The sequence below is a fragment of the Macrotis lagotis genome, chromosome 1 (genome assembly GCF_037893015.1).
Source record: "Macrotis lagotis isolate mMagLag1 chromosome 1, bilby.v1.9.chrom.fasta, whole genome shotgun sequence".
NCBI classification, from domain to species: domain Eukaryota; kingdom Metazoa; phylum Chordata; class Mammalia; order Peramelemorphia; family Peramelidae; genus Macrotis; species Macrotis lagotis.
The window spans coordinates 356,520,642-356,539,243 of NC_133658.1; the positions used below are offsets into that span (position 1 = coordinate 356,520,642).

Here is an 18,602-nt window from a genome sequence, read left to right on the forward strand (position 1 = left end):
TCCCAAGAAGGATGGATATAACTCAGTCTGAAGATGAGGAAGCACAAGCTCCTGTATCCAAAGACTCCCAGAAAAACAGAAACTGGGATCAGGCTATGACAGAGCTCAAAAAAGACTTTGAAAATCAAATGAGGGAGTTAGAAGAAAAACTGGGAAAAGAAATGAGAGAGATGCAGGAAAAACATGAAAATGAAGTCAGCAGTTTAGTCAAGGAAATCTAAAAAAAAGGCTGAAGAAAATAGCATGCTAAAAACCAGCTTAGGTCAAATGGATAAAACAGTTCAAAAAGTTATTGAGGAGAAGAATGCTTTAAAAAGCAAAACTGGCCAGATGGAAAAAGAGATAAGAAAACTCTCTGAGGAGAACAAATCCTTCAGACAAAGAATAGAATTCAGGGAGATCGATGAATTTACCAGAAATCAGGAATCAATACTTCAAAACCAAAAAAATGAAAAATTAGAAGAAAATGTGAAATATCTCATTGAAAAAAACAACTGATATGGAAAACAGACTTAGGAAAGATAATTTAAAAATTATTGGAATACCTGAAAGTCATGATCAGCAAAAGAGCCTTGACATCATTTTCAAAGAATTACTACAGGAAAATTGCCCTGATATTCTAGAAGCAGAGGGCAAAATAGAAATGGAGAGAATCCACCGATCCCCCTGAGAAAGAGATCCTAAAAAAACCAACCCCTAGGAATATTATAGCCAAGTTCCAGAACTCCCAAGTCAAAGAGAAAATATTACAAGCAGCCAGAAGGACACAGTTCAAATATCGTGGAGCTGCAGTCAGGATCACACAGGACTTAGCAGCAACTATATTAAAAGCTCGTAGGGCTTTGAATGTAATATACCGGAAGGCAAAAGAGCTTGGAAATCAACTACCCAGCAAGGCTGAATGTCCTCTTCCAGGATAAAAGATCGACTTTCAATGAACCAGGGGAATTTCAAATGTTCCTTTTGGAATGGCCAGAGCTGAACAGAAGGTTTGATCTTCAGATACAGGACTCAGGTGAAGCATGGAGATTTGGAGGAGAGGGGGAAAATATGAGGGACTTAATGACGATGAACTGCATGTATTCATGCATAGAAAAATGACACTGATAATACTCATATGAACCTTCTCAGTTAATAAGAGCAGGTAGAGGGAGCTTTTAAAGTTGAAGCACAGGAGAAAGCTGAATTCGAAGATAAAATATGGTGTAAAAATGGAGTCAATAGGAAAAAAAGGGAAATGTAATGGGAGAAAGAAAAAGGAGAGGGGGGAATAGGACAAGATATTTCATATAATAAGATTTTTTTTATTACAATGCAATAATATGGAAGGGGAGAGACAAGGCGGGGAATGAGGGAACCTTTGCTCTCATCAGAGGTGGCTAGGAGAGGAAACAACATATATACTCAATGGGGTATAGACATCTGGAGTAAGAAGGCGGGGGGGAGCAGGGGGAAGGGGTGGGGATGTGAATAAAGGAGGAGAGGATGGACCATGGGGGGAGAGTGGTCAGATATAACACATTTTCTTCTTTACTTCTTGCAAGGGGCTGGGATTAGATGGCCTGCCCAGGACCATAGGGCCAGGTGGATTCTGGGCTAAGGGGTGGTATGGGGGCACAGGGCCTCTTGGCCCCAGGACCAGGGATCTGTCTGCTGTGCCACTCAGCGACCCTACAGCAGAGTCAGAGTGAAAGGAGAGAGAAAATATAGTACATGGTAGTGGAGAAATAAGAAAGGAGGGAGTTGCGATCAGCAATGGCAACCTTGGAAAAATATGGAAGTAACTTTTGTGATGGACTTACCATAAAGAATGAGATCCACCCATGACAGAGTTGTTGGTGTTGGAACAAAGACTGAAGCACATTTTTTTATTATTATTATTTGGGGGGAGGGTGCAGGGCAAATGGGGCTTGGGGGGGGCCTGCCTGGGGCCACATAGCAGGGTGGTCTTTGGGTGTCTGAGGCCGGATTTGGACCCAGCTGCTCCTGGCTCAAGGGCCAATGCTCTGTCTGCCACCCAGCCACCCCTACTATTATTACTATTTTATTTTATTTTGGGTCTTTTTTTCCCCCTTCTTTTTGTTATTTGCAGGGCAGTGGGGATCAGGTGGCTTGCATGTCACACAGCTGGGTGATTGTTGGGTCTACGGGGCTAGATGTGGGCTCGGGTGCTCGTGGCTCCAGGGCTGGTGCTTCGTCCATTGTGCCACCTGGCCATACCTACAATTATTACTATTATTTTTATTTTTATTTTTTTCTCTCCCCTTTACTTTATCGCTCAAGCAAGTCTGTATTCATGGGGGGAAGGGGGTATTTTGTTTACTCTTAAACAAGAATATTTTATTAATGTAAAAAAAATTGTACAAAATGAGAACCAAAAAAAATAAAATTAAAAAAAGAACAGAAAAAACATTTTAAATTCTTCTTTCTTATTGAAGTTCATCTCTTTTCTTATGATTAAGCTCAGAATTTCAGACTAGAATACCCTCAGTTGCCTCCTTGTTTCCATTGCTCTTTGAAACATATTCTATTATTCCATTATCTCTCTCTTTCTTTTTTTTTATTTGCAAGGCGGTGAAGTGAAGTGACGTGACATGACTCACCCAAAGTCATACAGCTTGATAATTATTAAAGATATGAGGCTAGACTTGAACTCAGGTACTTCTGTCTCCAGGACTGGTACTCTATCCACTGTGCTACCTAGCTGCTCCACCTCTTTCTTTTTCTAGTGGGTGTACTGCTGAGATAAGCAATGTTGCTCTTATTGTTTACAGTGTTCTTTTGGGTTCTGCTCATTTCACTCAGCATTAGTTCATACATCAAGCTCCATGTTTCTCTAAAATCTGACCACACATGATTTCTTACAGAACAATAGTACTCCATCACATTCATATACCAGAATTTGTTCAGCCTTTCCCCAATTGATGGGCATCCCATCAATTTCCAGTTCTTTGCCACTACAAAAAGATCTGTTGTCAGTATTTTTGTAAATGTGGAATTTTTTTACCCTTTTTTTGTGATCACTTTGGGATGCAGACCCAGTAGTGGTATTGCTGGATCAAAGGGTATTCACAGTTTTATTACCCTTTGAGTATTACCCTTTGAGTATAAGAGTTTGGTGAAACTTTTACTTTTAACACCTAGAATCTACTTTATATAGCTTCTCTTTATACAGTGAAAGACACAAAGAATAAGTCACATTTCAAAACTTGCAAATATCTAAACAGATCAGCTATGGCTTCTTATTAGCCTAATAAAGTTCAATTTAGTTTTCAACCACATTGACTTTATACTTGTTTGATGAGTCTTAATTCTCCTTTTGTTTCCTGAACAAATCTACTCCAATATTATGTAGAAAATTCCTTAATTCTTTGACCCATTTGAATGAGAGAAGCACTAAATAAGAGGACCTATCATTGTAGGCTGGGCCTTATTCAGACTTGCCTGGTGCTATAATTTCAAAATTAGAATGAAATGAGATACTTGAGATCATCTAACACTTCATATAAGGAGGTTTATTCAACTTGGTGTTAATGGACATATCAGGAGGCTTTCTCTTTTATGACTGATGCATGGATTTCCTTCAGAACATAATTTTTGAAGTCCACTTCATGAATTCATATTTGAATGCCAATACTACATTCCCTAGTCACCACCTAATTGATACCAGACAAGTCCTTTTTCTTTTCATTTTTATTTAGTGGGAGCAGTCCTATCCAGGAGCACATTGGAAAGAAAGGCTGCCAATAATCTTTGAAAGATTATTGGCAGGCTCAACAATCACATTTACCAGTTTCCCAGTATCCTTGGAAATAATTCTCAGGACATGAGTGCTTGAACTCTTCCCAAATAGCTCTAGGTTCTCTCATTATTTCCTTTTTTATCTTGGGTTTCATCATCCTATTAGCCATGTTTTTGCTCTGTCCTTTCCAGTTCATAGTTTATTTTTCTTGGCAGAGAAAGTAGAAGAAAAATTAGAGTTCAGTAGTTCTTTCTCTAGCCTACATAATCATTCTATCCACTCTAAGCAATGGTTTTCTCTTTTATTTGAATCTTTCCCCCAATATAGTTAAAAGAAACCCTATCCTATTTGTGGTTCTGATTATTCCTTGTTGGCCTTACTGTATTCTGAAGTTCAATATTTCTGACATACAGTAAGACCATTCACATTTTTTTATTCATCTTGTTACTTACCCTTACTTCTGTCTTCTGTACATGTGATTTACAAATCTAAGTGGAATTTTAAATTTCCAAATCAGAGATCTCTCTCTCTCTCTCTCTCTCTCTCTCTCTCTCTCTCTCTCTCTCTCTCTCTCTCTCTCTTGATTTTTTGCAAGGCAAATGGGGTTAAGTGGCTTGCCCAAGGCCACATAGCCAGGTAATTTTTAAGTGTCTGAGATCGGATTTGAACCCAGGTACTTCTGACTCCAGGGTTAGTGCCCTATCCACAGCACCACCTAGATGCCCCAGAGAGTTTTCTCTTAATCCAAATTATTTTCTTCATACAACTTTTTCCTTTCTAACCTAAATTGTTTGTTATTGTATCTTTAAAATGTCATTTCTCCTGGGGATGATTTCTGTTATAGAATTTAGTCCATAGGATATTGGAAATTTGCTCTCTACCCTTTCCCTTATTCTTTTTCAGTCCAAAAAAGATGAGGATGTGATGGGACAATGTGTCTCTTCCCCACTTCCCTTTCTCCCAGTAGAAGCAGAAATGGCAACCTATAGCAGAAGAAATGCATGGTAGTAGGAAGGAGGAACAAAAAACCATTTATTAATTGTTTCTTAGATGCCAGGCACTATGCAAAGCTCTTTTAAAATACTTATTTGATTCTCAGTAACCCTGTGGTGTAAGAGCTATTTTTATCCCCATTTTATAGTTGAGGAAACTGAAGATACAGAGGGTCTATGGCTGGAGTTGAACTGGGTTTAATTTGGTTAGCAAGGGGAATAATTTCTGAACTCCCAACCAAGAAGAGTAGAGATATTGAATTTCCTAGGCAATAAGGTCCAGGGGGTATAGTTTTCTAGCAGAGAAAGGAGACTTCCTGGGAAGCACTATCTTTGAAAAATAGATGTGGGTAATCACAAGTCTGAGAATTTCTGAGTCAGGTTTGAGAACGATCTACATAGTTTCTGAGCAACATCCTACTTGGAGAATAAAGCCATATAAAATGGAATTTTGAAGAAGAGAACAAGAGAACATATAATCTTTAAAATGAATAGGGTCCAAGGTCTTAAGACACCAGGGCTTTTCCATCACAGGTCTGGTCAAAATTGCTAACCAAAATCATCAGTATGAGGAACATTATTGGCTTTAGGAAGTGAAGCCTATTTTTAGATCTTTTCCTACCAGAATGTGATAGTATTGGGGAGAGTTCAGATACTCCTCTGGAAGGATAGTAAAGGCAAAATGGGATTCTTCCTGGGTGAAACAAAATGTTGTTAACTAGTCTCAGCCACAAGAATACACAAAAAGGCATTAGCAGGGTCAGAAACCCTGTACCATATACTTGAGACTTGAGATATCTAGTCTACCAAATTGACAGAATCCGGAACAGCCTCAGTGATCAGCATAACTCCTCTGTTTAACTCTGCAATTCACTATAATGTGGCCAACCCACTTATTACTGGGACATGTTCCCAGATCTCATCCTCACTTACACTGTGAATCTCACTCCCTTAAGGCCCTGATATGAATTGGGTTCAACAGACTTTCCAGTGAGATCTCTAGCTTTAGAGAACATACTTTTGCGCTGTCTTATTTTTTATTTTTAAATTTTATTTTTTCTCAATTACATGTAAAGATGGTTTTCAGTATTCATTTTTTGTAAGATTTTGAGTTCCACATTTTGTCACCATTCCTCCCCTCCTCCTCCCCATGACAGTGAGTAATATAAGTTGTACAAGTACAATCTTGTTTAACATATTTCCATATTAATCATGTTATGAAAGAAGAATCAAAACAAAGGAGAAAAAAAACATGAGAATAAAAAAAACATAAAACAGATTTTCAAAAGTGAAAATAGTATGTTTTTATCTGCATTCAGACTCCATAATTTTTCCTCTGGATTTGGATGACCTTTTCCATCACAAGTTTTTAGGATTTGACTTTGCTCATTGAATTGTTCAGAGGATCTAGGTCTATCATGGACAATCATTATACAATGTTGCTTTTAATGTTTACAATGTTCTCCTGTTCACTTCACTCAGCATCAGTTGATGTAAATCTTTCCAGGTTTTCCTGCAATCCACCTGTTCATAATTTTTTTAATCTAAATATTTTATTTATTTTTCCAACTACATGCAACAGTAGTTTTCAACAATCTTTTTTTTTGCAGGATTTTGAATTTTACAATTTTTTTCCTTTCCTACCTTCCCTCCTCCCTTCTCCTGACAGAAAGCAATCTAATATAGGCTATACATGTATAACTATCTTAAACATAAATCTATATTAATAATGTTGTGAAAGAAGAATCAAATTCAAACAGAAGGGAAAAAATGAGAGAAAAAATGATAAAATATATGACAACTTTTAAGAATTGAAGATAAGCTTTGGTCTGTATTTAAACTTCCCAGTTACTTCTCTGAATATGGATGGTATTTTCACAAGTTTTTTAGAATTATTTGATTATTGTACTGTTGAAATGAACAAGTTCATCCTAGTTGATCATCACCCAGTATTGCTACTGGCGTGTAACCGTTCTGGTTCTGTTCATTTCAGTCAGCATCAGTTCAAGCAAGTCTTTTCTGATTTCTCCTGATATCTTATAGAACAATACTGTTCCATCACATTCAATTACCACAATTTGTTCAGTCATGTCCCAGTTGATGAATTTCTAATTCTTTGTTATTATAAAGAGTGGCTATATTTTTGTACATGTGGGTCTTTTTCCTTTTTTTATGATTTCTTTGGGATACAGACTTTGTAATGGTATTGATCTGTGTCCTTCTTTCTGGAAGAAGACTATGACATCAGGGAGGTGATACCATGATAAGCATGTGAATTAGATTTGAGTGAGGGGGGTTGTGCTACATCACCAGCTTCACTTTCTACTTTAGAGCCACCTGGGTCCATTGGCCAGATATGGATCAGGTAGTTAGGGTTAAGTGACTCTCCCAAGGTCATACAGTTAGTAAGTATCAAATGTCTGAGGTTAGTTTTGAATGCAGGTCCTTCTGCTTCTGGGCTTGGTTCTCTATCTACTTTGCCACCTAGTACTGAATCAAAGTCTGCACAGTTTTATAGCCCTTTTGGCACAGTTCCTGTTTACTCCCCAGAATGGTTGGAACAGTTCACCACCAACACGGCATTGGTGTTCCAGTTTCGCCATATCCCCTTCAACATCCAACATTTTCCTTTTCTGTCATATTAGCCAGTCTGATAGGTGAGATGGTACCACAGAGTTGTTTTAATTTGCATTTCTCTAATCAGTGATTTAGGGCATTTTCCCCTATAAGTAGAGATTAAATTTCTTCATCTGAAAACTGCCTGTTCATATCCTTTGACTATTTACCAATTCTGGAATGATTTATATTCTTATTTTATTTTGGGTTTTTTTTTGGCAAGGCAATGGAGTCAAGTGACTTGCCCAAGGTTACACAGCTAAGTGTCAAGTGTCTAAGGCTGGATTTGAACTCAGGTCCTCCTGACTACAGGACCAGTAAGTGCTCCATCAAAAGACTGTGCCACCTAGTTTCCCCTGACTTATATTCTTATAAATCTGACTCAGTTGTCTATCAGTTCTACTGTCAGTAATGTCTTATTGGTACTAGTTCCTACAAGCATCATCTCTTCCTCTCTTGTAGTTACAAAATCCATAAGTAAGTCTACCTTCAAAGCTTCATCTTTCAAAACCAGCAGTTCTATGCCCAAAGGATCATCAAATTGCATGTCCTTTGATTCAGTAATGCCACTACTAGGGTCTGGATTCTAAAGAGATCATAAAAAAGGGAAAAGGAACAACATGTATAAAAATATTTATAACAACTCTTTTTGGGGTGGAAATAATTGGAAATCAGGATAAGTCCATCAATTGGTGAATGGCTGAATAAATTGTTGTATGTGAATGAAATGGAATATTATTGTGCTATAAGAAATGATGAGCAGGTGGATTTCAGAAAAACCTGTATATGAACTGATGTTGAGTGAAATGAACAGAACCAGAAGAACACTGTATACAATAATAGCAACATTGATTGATGTTCAATTATGATAGACTTTGCTTTTCTCAGCAAAATGGTGATCCAAGACAATTTCAAAAGACTCATAATTGAAAATGAGAATCTATAACTGAAGAAAAAGCTGGTTGAGCCTGAATGCAGATCAAAGCATGCTATTTTCACATTTCTGTTGTTGTTCCTTGTCTTTTCTCTTTATTTTTCCTTCCCAACATGATTAATGTAGAAATATATTTAACATGATTGTATATGTATCAGATTGCTTACTGTCTAGGGGAGAGGTGAGGGGAAGGAAGAAGTGAGAAAAATTTGGAACTAAAAATCTTATAAAGATGAATGTTGAACCCTATCTTTACATGTAATTAGAGGGAAAAGATACTATTTTTGGAAAACAAGTGTTCTTTCTCAAGTTAGAAAAAATTCACAGAGGGTTATCATGCATATTTTAGGCTAAGTAGGTGGGTAGGTAGCAAGAATTAACTCTAGGATGGACTAGAATAGTTTATAACAACATAGTGTTGTATGGACAGATGCAGTCAGGGAATCAAGTTGCATGTAACATGTTGGTTGGTGGCCAAAGGGAATAGTTAGGCAATAAACATTTATTAAGTGCCTATTATGTGGACACATTGTGCTAACTCTGGAAACACAGAGAAAGGTAAAAGCCCTTTCTTTCTAGGAACTCAAAGTCAGTCTAAAGGGGGAAGTAACATGTAAATAAATATGTACAAAAAAGGAGATAATCAGCAGAGGGATGGCACTAAAATGAAGGGGGATTGAGAAAGCCTTCCTATAGAAGATAGGATTTAAGCTGAGACTTGAGGGAAGTCAGGAGGAAGAAAGGAGGAGGAAGAGCATTCCAGATATGGAAAACAACCAGTGAAAATGCCTGGTTATTTCTGATTATATGAAATTTAAAAGTTTCTGTACAAATAAAACCAATGTAGACAGATTATAAGGAAAGCAGAAAATTGGAAGGGGGGATTTATACAGTCTCTTTGGTCTTCCCTCAAATATTTAGAGAAATTAGTCACATTTACAATATAAGTAGTTCTCTAATTGATAAATGGTTGCAGGATATGAATTGGCAATTTTTGAAAGACATCAAAGCTAAACATAGTTGTGAAAAAACATTCTAAATCATTATTGATTAGAGATATACAAATTAAAACAACTTTGAGGTATTATCTCATACATCAGATTGGCTAAAATGATAGAAGAGAAAATGACAAATGTTGGAGGGGATAGGGAAAAATTGGGACACTAATACACTGTTAAGGCAGCTAGATGGCACAATAGTCAGAATATCAAGCCTGGAGTCAGGAAGATTTCTCTTCTGGGGGAAGGTCAAATCTGGGCTCAGATATTTACTAGTTGTGTGACCCTGGGAAAGTTACTTAAACTTGTTTGCCTTGGTTTCCTCATTTATAAAATGAGCTGGAGAAGGAAATAGCAAACCACTCCAGTACCTTTACCAAGAAAACCTGAAATGGAATCATGAAGACCTGGATATGAATATATATATAACATAATTATTTATGTACATATATATTATATACTTGCATTATAGGTATCCTCACTCTATAAATGAAGAAACTAAAGTACAAAGAAGGTGTGAATTTATATATGGACATATACTTGTAAGGGTTGGAGGCAAGATTTGAACCTAGGTATCCTCCTTCTCTGCTCACTTCAAGTTCAAAACATTTCCACTTAACACTGGCTCCATCCAATTAATGGGAGGAATGGTTGAAAGAACTGGCCCAGAGAAGATTCAGTGAGAATGTGATAGCTCTAGTAATTAAAGGGTTGACACATACGTGGTAGAATGATTATTCTTGTGTCCTGTTTAATTCCAGTAGGAAGTTCCAGAGATAAGATTTTTTTTTTTGGCTCATTGTAAGGAAAAACTTCAATTAAAACTAACAAAAAGTGAAACTGGTAACCTCAGGAGGTAGTGAGTTCCCCCTCACAGTTCTTCAAGAAGTTGCCAGATAAGCATGTGTTATGGATGCTCTAAGGAGGATTCCTCTTTAGGTTTGATTTATACTAGAGACTCTTCCAACTCTTGATTTTCTGAGACTTGGTTCTGTGGATGCTAGAGAGCTATTCTGTTTCCCATACTGTTCCTATACATCAGCTACCTTCTCTGATTTTATATCTTGTATGCATTTAGTTATTTACATATTGTCTACTCCATTAGAATAGGAAGGCAGTTGCTTAAGGGTAGGAACTCTTTTTTTCCCCTTTTTTTTGCACAGAATTTAGCACAGAAACAGTGCTTGGCAAATAGTAACAGTTTAATAAATGCTTGTTGACTGTGAAAGTAGTCAGCATCACTTCTCAGGCCTGTCCATCACACCAACCTTGGCAGAGATTTTTCTCCCTTTCTCTTGTCAACAGATGCTTGAATTCTGAGTCCCCTCCTTAATCAGGTTGCTGGTTATGAGCAGCTGGTATCTTAGGACTCTTAAGTCAAGGGGGTCACAATGTCTGTTCTATAATTGAGTCACAGATAGACTTTTTAATACTAGTGATGCCTTTAAGTCAACCTTTCCTACTCTCAGAGAAATTGCATAAACTACCAAATTTTACTGTCTCTTCAACCTTCACTTCAGCTTTTGGTGGAATTCCCTCCTTCCTTTATAGGGTGTAGGTAGTTAGATCTAGTTGTGTGGAGCCTATAGCTTCTTCCTTCCTCACATTCTTGGGGCCTATAGTGTCCTGATTCTTGGCTAGAGTTGGAAATGAAGCTGTGGACAATATTAGGGCTGCCCAGAGCTTTGAAGTCTTCTTTTTCTAGATCTATGTATGACTTATCATGCAAAAGGAGAACAACTTCCTTAAAACTGGATGAGGAATTGGTGGAGAACTTAGGCCTATGGGTAACATTGATGTTTTTTTCTATGGCTGATATCCTTTGACTTTTAGAATTGCCACCATCCACAGTGTCCTTCTGAAGTCTGTGGTTGCCCCCAAGATCCCACAGATTCTCCCTGTGTGTCCACCAGTTGGGTGTTTCTCCTTGGTTTGATCAGTGCTTCAAGTTGACCTTGGATCCCCTACTGGGGCCAGACAGCAAGCTTTCCACTCTCTCTGCTAGGCCTTGTTACCTACTCTCTTCCCATTTTTGATCAACCCAACATTTTATGATAGTACCTAGGTAAAGGATATCATTCTATGGACTCAGATTCTTCTTCACATCAAGAGCTGAGTCTATAGAATGATATCCCTTACCCCATTAATTGTCATGATACTATATTCAGGCTGGACTTGGGGTCATGGCAGGGATGGTGCAAGGCAAAGATACTAAAGCAAATCTTTTTTTTTCTTTTTTCTTTTTTTTTTAAGTTTTTGCAAAGCAAACAGGGTTAAGTGGCTTTTGCCCAAGGCCACACAGCTAGGTAATTATTAAGTGTCTGAGACCAGATCTGAACCCAGGTACTCCTGACTCCAGGGCCGGTGCTTTATCCACTATGCCACCTAGCCGCCCCTAAAGCAAATCTTTATCCCTAAATTCTACCTCTCCCTTCTTTGGGATGAGAGATCCCTGACCAAGACTTTGAGAAGACTGTAGAGAAACACACCTCAGTATACCTGATATACCCAGAGAGTGCACAAGACCTTGTCCCGAGGGATCCATTTGCTGCCAGTGCCCTTCCAATCAGTATGTATGATGGGAACTGACAGGGCACTGATGGAAGACCCCCTCCCCTAACATCCAGAGGTACAGGACATGGAGAATTTCAGTGTCAACGGCTATTATTCTGGGTTGGGGAAGACTTGTTTCTATGGGATAGCCAGACCAGAGGCTACCTGGGAGTAGAGATGCTGGTCTTGGGAAACAACCACAGACCTCGAAGGACCTTGGGGACGGTGGCAATTCTGGAAGTCAGGGGATATCAGCCATAAGAAAAACAGCAATGTTACCTATAGGCCTAAGGTCATTCACCAATTCCTTATCCATTTTCAAATTAACTAAGACCCAACTCTTTATCCCACTCAGATCAAAGCAGATGCAGATGAGGTAAAAAGAGGGGGAGAGGAAGATACAGTAAGGACAGATCCCCTTTACTTTGGCTGTGATCAGGTACTCTCTCACCTTCTAGAGCCTTATGTCACCTGGCTCTTAGGTCAGTTCTTGCTGCCCTCCTATGGTCAGTTTCATGTTCCTCAAGTACATAAATGAGAACTGGAAGTTCCCTTCCACCGGGCACAATGCATATATGCCTTGTGTACAAATGAGTGGGTGAGAAGCTACAAGAAAGGGGGCTCTGGTTTTACTCCCCACCCCCATATATCTCTCCCTCTTTGGTCTAGGTCTCCTTGTTTGGGATTTTGAAATTTATCAATGAGTACTAGCACCATTACTAGAAAGACATTATGAGAGGTTCAGCTTTCAGAGAGAAAAGATGCACAACAAAGGGTTTCAGGCCAACCTTATTCACTAGCTGTAGTGAGGGGAAGGTCACCTGTAACAAAGCCCTGTAAACTGACCAGCACAACTTGAGAAGGCACCTGTGAAGAGCTGTACATTAAAAGACAGTATTGGAGGAAGGTCTGACAGAGCCTTGAAGCCTCTATAAGGGGCTGCATCATGAGATAAGATTGGAAAATGCCTGGAGAGAGCTCCATAGTAGAGGCAAGTGTTTGGAAATCTTTATGAATAAATGTCCCAGTAGACAAATGTATCTTTGGTTCTTGGGAACTGCAAGCATCTTTTTAAGCTATGGTGATTCTACTTACCAAACATCTTTTTCACTTCTCTCTCTTTTTTTTTTTGGAAGGCAGTGGGGTTAAGTGAGTTGCCCAAGGTCACACAGCTAGGTAGTTATTAAGTGTCTGAGGTGGGATTTGAACTCAAGTCCTCCTAACTCCAGGGCTGGTGCTCTATCCATTGAGTCACCTAGCTGCCCCCTGCTCTTCTCTCTCTACTCAGAGGGCTGCCACCTTACCTGAACTATGACAACAGGCAATTTCCAAGAATCAAATGGGTGAAATCAAAAAACAAAAGAAAGTTGCAGCTGTATAGGATGGCTCACTGGGTCTCTTAGAATAAAAGTTAGTAGTGTTAGTTTCAATATACATTCAAATGAACAAAAATATCATTTCATTGGACATTTGGTCATTTCCAAGACTGCCATCAAAATAATTCAAGTTTATGTGCCAACATCTATGTCAGAAAAGAAGGCAATAGATTGGATATGGGGTTGAAAGACAGTGATGAGTCCAGGATGACTAGGTTGTAAGCCTGAGGGACTAGGAGGATGGTATTGTCTTCTACAGTTGAAGGGAAGGTAAGAGGAGGGTAGGGCTTGGGGGAAAAGTAATGTTATGTTTTGGATACGATGAGTTTAAGATGTTAACAAGACATTCAGTTCAAGATGTCTGAAAGGCAGTTGAAGATGCAAGACTGGAAACAGAATTCTGAAAAGGATAGGTAGATTTGAGAATCATCAGCAAAGAGATGTAATTAAATCCATGGAGCCTGATGAGATCACCAAATGAAGCAGTATAAAGCAGAAAATGGTCCCAGACAGTAAGACAGCTAAGATTAGAGGGTATGATCTGGAAGAAAATGCAGTAAAGGAGTCAGAGCAGCAGTCAGATAGATAGGTAGAACTAGGAAAGCATGGTATCCCAAAAAACCTACAGAGAAGAGAAGAGTGATCAACAGTTACAGAGAAATCAAGGAGAATGAGAACAGAGAAAAGGCCATTGGATTTGGCAACTAAGAAACGACTGGCAGTTTTGGTGGAATGATGTCAGGTCCAAAACAGGATTATAAGAGGTTCAGAAGAGTCTTGGAGGGAAGAAAATTGAAGCACCTAGATGGTTTTGAATTCCACTACAAAGGGCAGAGGAGATAGAGAATGATAGTTAATGGGGAGGGAAGGATCACTTAAGTGTTTTATTCAGGATGTTGAAGACATGGCCCTATTTGTAGGTAGTAGAAAATGAACCAGTAAATAAGAGAATGAAAATAAGAGAAAGAATAGGATAATAGAGGGGACAATGAATTGGAGGAGATGGGCTGGAATTGGATCACATGGTCAGGAATAGGATCACTTCATTATGTGAAACAGGTGAAGGAGGAGACAGTGGGAGAAAGTATGTAATATGTGATGAAGGGAGAAGAGGGAACTAACTCATGGTAAATGCCAATGAGAGATATAGAGCAGCTAATGGCAATACCATTTTAGAATATAAATGATAGTAAAACTTTAAAGAGAAAAATGGTAGAAAATTCTTTTCATTACTGTTCTATTCTTAGTGTAGGGATCAAATTTGTATTCCAACATCTCAGTCTGCATGAGGAAATGCAAAGGGCTATGATTCTCAAGCTATTTGAAGGAGAAAGAAAGGATGGAAGGAAAAAAATCTAAAAGTAACAGAATATTTATAACTAACATTCCAGATGCCTCTTTCCCAGCTATAGACAACTTTTATGAAACATACTGATAACATCCTTGATTGAAGGTATGAGAAGGGTACAGGCAGGTCTCTGCAAATAGCATTCTACAGTAGACTATTCTTCAACAAACAATGGACTGAAAAGTATAAAAGAACACAGATTTTCACTGGACTTACTCTTTGGGGATCAAAACAACATCTGATGTAGAACAAAAATTGCCTTAAAGACTCAAAAATAGTTGCCACAGCCCTCTCTTCCTAACTTGTATTTATTCTGTAAATATGGCATAGGTCATGTTGTCTCTCCCACTTCCTGACAAAATATACCCTCCCTTGACAGTAGAGATTATTTCAATTTTTGCATCTGCATCCCTAGTGTCTGGAACACATCACAGGCATTTAATACACAACCACTGATTAACTGATTGGAAAAGGAAATTGGTTAAGTCACACAAGCAAGACAGACAGGTGTAGGGGCAGTTAGGTGGCACAGTGGATAGAGCACTGGCCCTGGAGTCAGGAGTACCTGAGTTCAAATCCAGCCTCAGACACTTAATAATTACCTAGCTGTGTGGCCTTGGGCAAGCCACTTAACTCCATTGCCTTGCAAAAACCTAAAACAACAAAAAAAAAGATAGGTGTTCTGCTGCATTAGTACCTTTAGGAAATCTAAAGCAGAGGCCTGGATGGACACCCTTCCCATTCAGATGAGCATATATGGAAGGAATGTACAAGAGATACACAGAAAAAAAAGATTTGGACTGAGAGTGCTCCAGACCCCTGGAGAGAGCCCAGACATCAACAACATCAGAAATCCATTGAAATGCTTCAATGTCTGCCCCTCAATTCCTTCTGTCTTTTTTGCACCTGGTAAAAACCTCTCAGTCTGATGAATGGATTAAGTGGCTTTCTGGTAGGTGGGTGGCACTACTTCATCTATGAAGAACTAATTCCGAGCTTTCCCATAATAGCAGGATGTAGAGTTTCCTTAAGAGAAAGCTTCAGGCAGTTGGGGACCTTGTACCTTGTACCTCCCTGCTACTGTTCTCCTCTGAATCCCTATACTATGGATGAGGATGATGCTATTGGCAGTCATTATTAATAAGTCAAGAAACACTTTTCTTAGAGTATTACAATTTAGTGGTAATTACGCTCTAATTATTCCATGTATATGAATCTTTTTTTTTTCCTAAATGGACTGGATTCTCTGTTAGACTTCTATATCTAGTTCAGTACTTAGCGGAGGGCTCAGCTCCAGATAGTTCAATAAACCTACACCAATTGACTGATGGATATATGGAAGTGGCTAGAGCTGTGCTGGCCTCAGGACTTCCATGAGCTCATCATGTACAAACAGAAAGGTCTGACAAACGAAGGATAGAAGAGCAAAGGAAAACAGAGAATACTTTATTATAAGGGGCTAGATAGAACAGATGGCTTCAATAAATACAGGTAAACACCAGAAGCCTGGGAATGCATCACAGTCAGGGCCCATACCCCTTTATGGGAAGGAAATACCAATGAGGGAGGGCATCAGGGAAGGGCTGCCCTGACCCTACATCTCTGTCCCTCTAGTTCAGAGCACCAACAGGGTGCCTTGTATGCTGGCACAGAAAAACTGGCTCTAATTTTTGCTCTAGCAAAATCCAGGTTAGGATTAAGAGTCTTCACTTTCAAGAAATGACTGCGGGGTCGGGGGGGGGGGGGGGGGCGGGCGGGGAGACCTGAGTTCTTCACAAGTGTGTTGATTGTGGCTTCTAACACTGACCCTTTAAGTCCTGCCTCCATTATACACCATCAACTAATGGTAGTTAGCCTGGGCTGGTCTGGGAGTGCAACATAGAGGAGTGGGCCTAGGAGATGTCAGGCTGTGAGTCAATGACTTATCAAGCTTTCGGGCCTCTGCCTCCAGAACATTTGCTTCAGGGGCCTGAGCTACGGCCCACAGTGAGTGGGAAAGGCTGTGATGCAGGTCTGTCAGCTCTCGGTTTGTCTGCACGCAGCGGGAGATGTAGTCCTGTTTCTGCTGCCGCTCCAGTGCCAGCTGTGCCTGCAGAACGGTCACCTGTGGGGAGTGAGAGGGCTGCCTGCCTGCTGGCCTCTTGTCCCTTGGCCAGGCAGAAATAAAATTCCTCCACATGCCTCACCCAGGAAGCCCTCTGCTCTCTGGAGATGAGAGAAGTAGTCTAGAATATGATTCTATCTTGGTGGTATGCCTGACTTCTAATTGTTTTTTGAGAGTCTTTCTCAATTAGACTATGAGATTTTGAGGGCAGAGACTATATCTTATTAACAAGGTTGACACAAAGTCAGAGCTTAATGAAGACATGTTAGTCAGCTTCCAGAAAGGGTTTAAAAAAAAAAAAGGCACTGAAGCCACAAGTATTCACCTGCCTCTGTAAGTCGGCTATGTTTTTCAGCTCTGAGGAAGTCTCCTGTCTTCCTTTTTCCTGCTGAGAAAAACATGATCACAATTCTGTAGAGCTGCCATTCACCCCATCCCTTGCCCCCAAGAATCAGAGTCTCTGCTTTCTTTGGTTTCCAGAGAGCAAGAGCAGGTATGCCACAGTTAAAAAAGGAATGGCATTCTCCTGACTTCACTGGGGGCTATCTAGTGCTGCAAAGAGGACCCTGGTGTTCAGAATTCTGGGTAGGCTGAAGCCTCAAGGAAGAAGAGACCCTTAGGGGATCAGCAACTCCCTCACCCCCCCCCACCTTGCTCACTCCTGTGTTGTGTGAGTATACCTGGTTCTGATGCTGGGGAGGAATAAATGGGGATGACATAGAGAGACTACATGTCTAGTTCTGACCACCAGATTAGTATGGGTGAGCCTTGCTAAGGAAAGGTGTCTCAGACAGCTGTCCTGGTTGGGACAGGAGGGATCTGTCATATGGCAACCATCATTAAAAGATTCCTGAATTACAACTATGTAATACAACAGGGAGGTTGTAGTTCCCATCTTCATGTGGTTAAGGGGTCAGTTGGGCCAGGCCATAGCCTCTTCCTCTGCTGTACAGTGCTTGGGAAGCTAACAGGAGAACAGGAACTAGGAGTCAGCTGGCTCATCTTGAGCCAGGTCTTGAGAAGCTCTTGGATGGGCTGAAGCAAGTGTCCCACTTTCCAAACTGGGTCTTATCCTTGCCCTCCCCAGAAATCTGGATCTTAAGTATCCTGACAAAGTCTAGGAGTTAGGGAAAACAATTACCTGTTGGGCTGGTGTGAAGGTTGTAGTCTTGCTTTGCAGGGGAGTCGCAGCATGGGTCATATGGCTGAGATTCCTCTTCAGCTTTTTCCGTTCCCGCTCTACCTGTTGCCAGGGAAAAAAACATGGTCAGTCCTCTTGGGCATAGAAGTCAGAATGAAGCCCCCTTCCCATAGGGGACATGGGGAGGGAAAAGATTGGAATTCAAAAGGAGTGGGCTCAGGTGGGTAATCTGCCTAGGTGTGAACAGGGGTCCAATTACTCACATGCTCTAGGGTGATCCTTAATTGGAAGTTGTGTTGCTGAAGCCGGTTCCTCTCATGCTCTAGACTTGCCATAGCATGCAGGAGGTACTTTAATCTTTGTTGGCATTTTTTTGTCTTCTCAAGTTCTGTACAAGATCCATCATCACCTGGTTCAGTGACCTGAAGGGGACACTTTCTGATGAGATATGCACTGTCAAGTCCCTCAACCAAGTTGGGGAGAGAGGGAAAGAACAGAGTTCAGGGTCCTGGCTCTGCCAAGATAGAAGTAGACCTCCAGAATCTGGCCATGAAAAAAAGGGCTCCTCCTTCATCTCCCTTCTCCTTTGGGACACCCTACTCCCCAATCCACTCTGACTTACCTCTCCTTGGGCTGCAGCCTGGGCTCCCCGGAGCTCTGGTTCTGCCCCCACAGCTAAGCCCTGGCTCTGGCCCTGCTCCTCCTCTAGAGTTTGTCTTGTGAGCTGCAACTGCTCCTGTGGAGCAGCCAAAAATGGTCAGTAAAGCCACAGCTGCCTCCCCCCCAGGCCTGGCTTTC

General features: G+C 40.2%; 1 protein-coding gene across 4 annotated transcripts in view; it reads right to left on the reverse strand.

The window, feature by feature from the left end:
* Positions 1–4,538: 4,538 nt before the first annotated feature.
* Positions 4,539–18,602, reverse strand: part of CEP250 (centrosomal protein 250) — a 61,694-nt gene continuing 47,630 nt past the window's right edge. For 2 of the 4 annotated variants that reach the window (XM_074212070.1, XM_074212068.1), the window contains 5 exons: positions 18,427–18,540; positions 18,068–18,226; positions 17,805–17,906; positions 16,989–17,051; positions 4,540–16,663 (listed from right to left, as the gene is read on the reverse strand). In XM_074212070.1, the coding sequence (XP_074068171.1) occupies positions 16,400–16,663; positions 16,989–17,051; positions 17,805–17,906; positions 18,068–18,226; positions 18,427–18,540 (702 nt within the window). In that variant the 3' untranslated portion in view covers positions 4,540–16,399. Of the gene's footprint in view, positions 16,664–16,988; positions 17,052–17,804; positions 17,907–18,067; positions 18,227–18,426; positions 18,541–18,602 lie in introns of all 4 variants that reach the window. The other 2 variants (XM_074212069.1, XM_074212071.1) reach the window with 2 other exon arrangements.